This window comes from Chrysemys picta, chromosome 1, assembly GCF_011386835.1.
Source record: "Chrysemys picta bellii isolate R12L10 chromosome 1, ASM1138683v2, whole genome shotgun sequence".
NCBI lineage: Eukaryota > Metazoa > Chordata > Testudines > Emydidae > Chrysemys > Chrysemys picta.
The window spans coordinates 158,635,446-158,643,762 of NC_088791.1; the positions used below are offsets into that span (position 1 = coordinate 158,635,446).

Consider the following 8,317-nt stretch of genomic DNA (forward strand, 5'->3'; position numbering starts at 1 on the left):
TGCCATGAGTACAGGGCGCTGGACTAGATGACCTCTCAAGGTCCCTTCTAGTTCTATGATTCTATGATAGGGTTGTATCTTTTAACCTTCTCTGCTGTGCTCACAAGAGCTTCATCACTTAGGCCCTGTCTATCCTACCAAGTACTCACCATATTTTTTTGTAACCAGGTCACGATGCTCTTCTCTAACTCAGAACAAACACAGTGGAGTTGTGTCCATATGGTATCTTTATCACAACATGTCTGAGTAATTGCCCATATCAGGGTGCCTGACCTTGCTTGTATCATTGCATTCTCAGAAATTCTAGGCCGCTAACCCACACTTCTTCAACAGGGGGCAGAATGCTTTACGGACATGTCCACAGACCAGCACCTGGGGCAATGAACTCTGTGATCCACAGAAGGGACCATTGGTTAAATATCAGGCATGGTTCGAGATTCCTGCCTCCCTTGCAAAACAACAGTGTGCCAGATGGGTTATGGAATGACAACCATGTGTCAGTTTCTCTGCCAAGGGAAAAACACTGCTAGCTGCCATGGTTACTAACTAGGGTTGCCAACATTGTATTTCAAAAATAATGGACTGTGCTCTTAGCACCCCTGCCCCACCCCTCCTCCAGATATTATTATTATTATTATTGTTATTAATTAATTACTTTATTAATAATAAGCAGTACTCACCTACATTCGCCAAAGGTATTTCTTGCTGCTTTTTTGCAGCACTCAGAAACTCCCGATCTTGTACAGAGATGAGAAAAAACAAGGAACATGCCATGTAATACGGCGCGGTTGGCAACCTTGTTGCTAACAAAATACTAATAGGGTGTGTGGGTACAAATGATGTTGGCATCATCCATGTTCCTGACTGGCAAAACTTGTTTAAAAGTTATAGTGTATGAGCATCCTTCAGACTTCTTTACAACTTAGGCTTTAGGATACCTGTTTAAATCTATATCACCACGGACAAGTAAGAGCTGCTGACTACCACTTTTAAAGATGTTCAGATGGCAGATACCATCATCCATAATAATGACTAGATGATGCTGAAAAGTCTGATACTGCAATTTTTGCACAAGTCTGGCATGAGGTTGTTCTATCCCATGGTAGAATTGTGCTTTATAATTGTAAGTGCCTGGAAATAGGCCATAGATATTACCTTCATTCTTGTGACATCACCTGTTTGCTAGCCTCATATTGTACTTTTTAATACCACCTTTAAAATTTTCATGAGACTCTACTACCACAAACTTCCCATACCTGAGTCACTTTATCCTAGAGTTCTATGACACTGTTGCCGAGAAGCTGGCTGAATACAGCAGTACAGTCAGGGCCGGTGCAACCGCTAGGCGAACTAGGCGGCTGCCTAGGGTGCCTAATGGTTGAGGGTGCCTAAAAGTCCACTCAGGTGAGGAGGTGGAGTGGAGGTGAGCTGGGGTGGGGGTGCGGGGGGCACGGGGAGGGCCGCCCGCAGTAAGGGGGGGGGCGCGCACAGGGGAACTGCTCCCTGCCTCAGATTACCTCCACTCTGCCTCCTCTGCTGAGCACACAGCCCCCGCTCTAATTCTCCTCCAATCGGCCCCACAAGCCTGGGAGGGGAGGGGAGGAGAATTAGAGTGGCGCCGGCGTGCTCAGCGGAGGAGGCGGAGCGGAGGTGAGCTGGGGCAGGCTCAGCTTCCGCGGGGGCGGGGGGAGGAAGCTACTGTGGGGGGGGGGGTGGCGGGCTGGGTTAGCTGCTGTGGCGGGGGCTCTTCTGGTGGTGGTGGGGGCTGGTGGGCATGGTTAGCTGGGTGGGGGGGTGGCGCAATTAATCCTTGTGCTGGCCCTCTCTAGAGGAATGAGTTTCACCTACTCTGCATCTCTAAAGGCCATGTCTATATGTACAGCGCTGCAGCGTGGCTGGTTAAGATGCTCTGTACTGATGGGAGAGAGCTCTCCCGTCGGCATAAAATCCCACCTCCATGAGCAGCATAAACTATGTCAGCGGGAGAAGCTCTCCTACGGACATAGTGCTGTTCACATGAGTGCTTATGTCAATGTAATTTATATCGCTCAGGGGGTGGAATATTCACACTCCTGAGTGACATAAGTTATACTGACATAAGTGGTAGTGTAGACATAGCCTAAGTTTGCAATGGCTGTATTGCATTATGGTACAGGGCAGAGCATGCTGTCAGCACTCAGATAATAAATACAATCAATATTAATGTAGTTAAGACTGTCATTACTACTATATTAAACAGTGCTCTTTGGGTGCATCTGTTAAAATCCCCACCGGGTGATGTAGATATGCATCCTCCACCAATAGACGTCTTAGTGCAATTTGCACTGTCTAACCTCCAGGACTGTATTTGGTACTGGACAGGGAACTATGCTCACTGTAGTACATTCAGTAAAAAACAAACAAACAAACATTGGCACTTCGATTTCCTTATTTTCAACCCAAGAGATTAGGATAAAAAAGCCACTTTCATTTAAATGACTCAGAACCTACCAGCAGTAAAGTGCTATAAAGTTCTGTGGAGGTGGAATGGTGCATTCTAACTGAAAAGTATTCGCTTGATCAGCAAAGCTCTTAGGCATGTGTTGATGGGGATATTCAAATACTTAAAGTTAAGCACCCTTTTAAGTGCTTTGTTGAATCCAGGCCATATCCTGCAATAATGGATTTAACAGTCATAGCATAAAAGAATTGTTTCGTTGCCACCTACCATTATGATTTCTTTGCTTATTAAGGAGCAAAACAAACAAAATAGCTCTAATTGCCATAAGTGACACAGCCCCTTTGAAGTTCATTCCTCCTTAAATGGGATTATTTCTCAGAAGTTCTTGATCTAACATAAATGAAAGGCAATAAAATGATGAATGTAGATTCATCATCTGAAAAGCGAGACTGTAAAAATGACACCCTTTTACTCAATAAATCTGCTCCTGGGTCCTGATTCTCTTCTCACTTATGCCACTGAATCTCTATGGACTTCAATGGAGTTCCTCCTGATTTACACCAATGTGTATCAGAATTTGCATATAATTGGTCAGGTCAGCGCAGTTTAGTAGCAAAATACATGTTGACAGATATTTACTCCTGTTAGCCCTGCAGACAGACATGCCAAACCAGTGAAAAAAATGCAGAAATTGGGCATGTTTTTGGCTAAATTGGCTTGTGAGTTGCTTGTTGCTAGTTTATGGCTTGTAGCGTGTTTGGCTTGTAGCATGTTGTAGCTCATTGATTCTTTTTTTGATCAGCTCCCAGCAAGCAGGGGCAAGGGGGGGAGAGAGTCAGGGGTGCACAGCGGGCCCACCACAGTCCCAGACTGCACACCGGGGGGTTCTAGAGTGTTGGGGTTCTTAGGGATTGGCTTGTTTTGAAATAGGATTAGCTTGTTTTTTGGCTTATTGTGAAAGTCGGGGTGCTTATTTACCCCGTGAAAGTTGGCAACTATGTGCCTGCAGAGCCACTGTTGCTAAGAGAGAATGAGTTGGATTCTGTTCCATCCATGGAATTATTTAGCAAATTCCAGTAAATGATGCCTGTCTGAAACCACTGAAGACAATGGGATTATACTGGTGTCACTGAAGACATATTTTGACCTTTCTTCCTGGTAATCGTATTTAAGATAAGAAGAACCAAGCTTGAATCTCAGGCCTGGTCTACACTACGACTTTAATTCGGTTTTATCAGCGTTAATTCGAATTTACCCTGCAACCGTCCACACAACGACGCCATTTATTTCGAAATAAAGGGCCCTTTAAATCGATTTCTGTACTCCACCCCGACGAGCGGAGTAGCGCCAAAATCGATTTTAACATTTCGAATTAGGGATAGTGTGGCCGCAATTCGATGGTATTGGCCTCCGGGAGTTTTCCCACAGTGCATCATTGTGACCGCTCTGGACAGCAATCTAAACTCGGATGCACTGGCCAGGTAGACAGGAAAAGCCCCGCGAACATTTGAATTTCATTTCCTGTTTGCCCAGCGTGGAGAGCACAGGTGACCACAGATAGCTCATCAGCACAGGTAACCATGCAGGCCGATAATCGAAAAAGAGCACCAGCATGGACCGTGAGGGAGGTACTGGATCTGATCGCTATATGGGGAGAGGATTCAGTGCTAGCAGAACTTCGTTCTAAAAGACAAAATGCCAAAACTTTTGAAAAAATCTCCAAGGGCATGATGGAGAGAGGCCACAATAGGGACTCAGATCAGTGCCGCGTGAAAGTCAAGGAGCTCAGACAAGCCTATCAAAAAACAAAGGAGGCAAACGGTCGCTCTGGGTCAGAGCCGCGGACATGCCGCTTCTACGCCGAGCTGCATGCAATTCTAGGGGGGGCCGCCACCACTACCCCACCTGTGATCGTGGATTCCGGGTCAGGGATAGTCTCATCAGCTACACCTGAGGATTCTGCCGATGGGGGAGAGGAGGAGGAGGAGGAGGAGGAGGATGAGCTTGCAGAGAGCACACAGCACTCCGTTCTCCCCAACAGCCAGGATCTTTTTCTCAGCCTGACTGAAGTACCCTCCCAACCCTCCCAAGCCAGTATCCAAGACCCTGACCCCATGGAAGGGACCTCAGGTGAGTTTATCTTTTAAAATATAAAACTTGTTTTAAAAGCAAACGGTTTTTAATGATTACTTTTCCCTGAGGACTTGGGATGCATTCGCGGTCAGTTCAGCTTCTGGAAAAGTCTGTTAACGTGTCTGGGGATGGAGCGGAAATCCTCCAGGGACATCTCCATGAAGCTCTCCTGGAGGTACTCCAAAAGCCTTGCCACAAGGTTTCTGGGCAGTGCATCCTTATTCCGTCCTCCATGGTAGGACACTTGACCACGCCATGCTTGCAGCAAGTAATCTGGTATCATTGCCTGACAAAGCCTGGCAGCGTATGGTCCTGGTGTTTGCTGGCATTCAAGCAACATCCGTTCTTTATCTTGTTGTGTAATCCTCAGGAGAGTGATATCACTCCTGGTAACCTGGTTGAAATACGGGAACTTAATTAAGGGGACAGAGGTGGCCGTTCCTACTGGGCTGTTTGCCTGTGGCTGAAAATAATTCCTTCCCTGCAGTTAGCCAAGCGCAGATGGGAAATTGGCCCTGAGCTTTTCGCGTTTGGCTAGCAGGGATCTTCCCTGTTACCAGCCACGCGGTGGGGGGAGGGGTACCGTGATCATCCCAGAGAATTTATGGCGGGAGCGGGGCGGCGGGGGGTGGGGGGGTTAGTTTGGTTCCTGCAGGGATCTTCCCTGATACCAGCCACGCGGTGGGGGGAGGGGTACAGCGATCATCCCAGAGAATTCATGGCGGGAGGGGGGGGTGGGGTGGTTAGTTTGTTTTCTGCTGCTGCTGAATGTTAACAGAAAAACCGCAGCACTCTACGGGCTTTGCTTGGTATGTGGGAAAGGAGGGCGCAGAAGCCGTAAGACAATGGCTTACCATGGCCGCATGCAAGCCGAATTCTGTTGCCTGGACCTGTGATCTCTAGCAGCAAAGCCACAGGCACTCAGTATTAAGAGGCAAAATGCGACCTTGCACAGAAATCACACGTGCTATGTAATGTGAATAGTGTTGGTCACCGTGAAAGAGTATAAGCATTGTTCTGCAAAATGTATCTTTTTAAACAATTCTCTCTTTTTTCCCCTCCCTACAGCAGCTGCAAATTCCTCAAGCCTCCCTCCTCCATCCCGAAGGCTATCACAGATAAGGCGTCGTAAGAAGAAGACGCGAGACGAGATGTTTGCAGAAATTATGGAATCCAGCCGCAGTGACAGAGCTCATCTGAATGAGTGGAAGGAAACGGTTTCAAAGTATAGGAAAGAAGCCAGTGAACGTGAGGACAGGAGGGACCAACGTGAGGAGAGGAGAGACGCTCGAGATGAGAGGTGGCGGCAGGAAGATCAGAGGAGGCAGGATGCAAGGCTGGGGCTGCTGCGTGAGCAAACAGACATGCTCCGGCGTCTGGTGGAGCTTCAGGAACGGCTGCAGGAAAACAGACTGCCGCTACAGCCCCTGTACCCCCCTCCCCCCTCCCCATGTTCCGTATCCTCCTCACCCAGACGTGTAAGAACAGGGGGGGGGGGGAGGCTCCGTACACCTTCCCATTCCACCCCAGTGGACAGCCCAAGCAAAAGGCTGTCATTTTTTAAATCTTTTTTTAGTGGCCTTTTCCTTCCCACCGATCCTCCTCCCAAATCCCACCCGGGTTCCCTCCCTCTTTTTCTAATCTATTAATAAAGAATAAATGATTTTTAAATGATAGTGACTTTATTTGGTTTGAAAGCAAGCTGGGGGAAGGGGGAGGGTGGGTTCCTTACAGAAAATGAGTCAATAAAGGGGGCAGGTTTTCATGAAGGAGAAACAAACAGATATTTCACACTGTAGCCTGGCCAGTCATGAAACTGGTTTTCAAAGCTTCTCTGATGCACAGCGCTTCCTGGTGTGCTCTTCTAATCGCCCTGGTGTCTGGCTGCGTGTAATCAGCAGCCAGGCGATTTGCCTCAGCCTCCCACCCCGCCATAAAGGTCTCCCCCTTTCACAGAGATTGTGGAGCACGCAGCAAGCAGAAATAACAATGGGGAGATTTCTTTGGCTGAGGTCAGAGCGAGTCAATAATGAACGCCAGCGACCTTTTAAACGGCCAAATGCACATTCTACCACCATTCTGCACTTGCTCAGCCTGTAGTTGAACAGCTCCTGACTCCTGTCCAGGCTGCCTGTGTATGGCTTCATGAGCCATGGCATTAAGGGGTAGGCTGGGTCCCCAAGAATAACTATTGGCATTTCAACATCCCCAACGGTTATTTTCTGGTCCGGAAAGTAAGTCCCTTGCTGCAGCCCTTTAAACAGAGTAGTGTTCCTGAAGACGCGAGCGTCATGAACCCTTCCCGCCCAGCCCGCGTTGATGTTGGTGAAACGTCCCTTGTGATCCACAAGTGCTTGCAGCACCATTGAAAAGTACCCCTTGCGGTTTATGTACTCGGTGGCTTGGTGCTCCGGTGCCAAGATAGGGATATGGGTTCCATCTAGTGCCCCACCACAGTTAGGGAATCCCATTGCAGCAAAGCCATCCACTATGGCCTGCACATTTCCCAGAGTCACTAACTTTCGTAGCAGCACCTGAGTGATTGCTTTGGCTACTTGCATCACAGCAGCCCCCACAGTAGATTTGCCCACTCCAAATTGATTCCCGACTGACCGGTAGCTGTCTGGCATTGCAAGCTTCCACAGGGCTATCACCACGCGCTTCTCAACTGTGAGGGCTGCTCTCATCTTGGTATTCTGGCGTTTCAGGGCAGGGGACAGCAAGTCACAAAGTTCCATGAAAGTGCCCTTACGCATGCGAAAGTTCCGCAGCCACTGGGAATCGTCCCAGACCTGCAACACTATGCGGTCCCACCAGTCTGTGCTTGTTTCCCTTGCCCAGAATCGGCGTTCCATGGATAGAACCTGCCCCATTAACAACATGATCTCCAAAGCACCGGGGCCCGTGGTTTTACAGAATTCTGTGTCCGTGTCCATGTCCATGTCCTCATCATGCTTGTCGCTGCGCTGCCGCCGCCACTGCCTCCGTGCCTCGTTTTTCTGGTCCTGGCTCAGCATAAACTCCACGAGAACGCGCGAGGTGTTTACAATGTTCATGACTGCTGTCTTGAGCTGAGCGGGCTCCATGCTTGCCGTGGTATGGAGTCTGCAGTGTTCACCCAGGAAAAAAGGCGCGAAATGGTTGTCTGCCGTCCGTTGCTTTCATGCAGGGAGGGAGGGAGGGAGGGAGGAGGTGAGGCTGTACCCAGAACCACCTGCGACGATGTTTTTTGTCCCATCAGGCACTGGGATCTCAACCCAGAATTCCAATGGGCGCGGGAGACTGCGGGAACTATGGGCTAGCTATGGGATAGCTACCCAGAGTGCAACGCTGCAAAAATCGACGCTAGCCCTGGTACTTGGACGCACACCGCCGAATTAATGTGCTTAGTGTGGCCGCATACATTTCGACTTTATACAATCTGTTTCCAAAATTCGAATTATATAAATTCGGATTAATCCCGTAGTGTAGACATACCCTCAGATCCCAGGCCGAGTTTAGAAGTAAAAGGATCACATTCAAATGACAATCCTGCACACTGAGCACATTATATATGGAGTCATTAGGAGTCAATAAACATGGAATCCCATACAGTCACTTGGGTCACTTTTTGAAGTAAAACCCCAATGTAAAGTTACCTGAAATACTGACCTTCTGGATATCAAGATGTGGAATTGTATTATGTGCTATTGTCATGATGTGAAACCAGGTTCAGTGATTTCATTCAAAGTGGTCCCTCTGTAC

At 48.3% G+C, this 8,317-nt stretch overlaps 1 protein-coding gene across 1 annotated transcript; it reads left to right on the forward strand.

Moving 5' to 3' along the window:
• Positions 1-3,608: 3,608 nt before the first annotated feature.
• On the forward strand, positions 3,609-7,037 carry LOC135976728 (uncharacterized). Its single transcript, XM_065574001.1, has 2 exons — positions 3,609-4,570; positions 5,642-7,037. The coding sequence occupies exons 1-2, from the start codon at positions 4,021-4,023 to the stop codon at positions 6,220-6,222; spliced, it is 1,131 nt and encodes a 376-aa protein (XP_065430073.1). The 5' UTR covers positions 3,609-4,020; the 3' UTR covers positions 6,223-7,037.
• Positions 7,038-8,317: the final 1,280 nt, after the last annotated feature.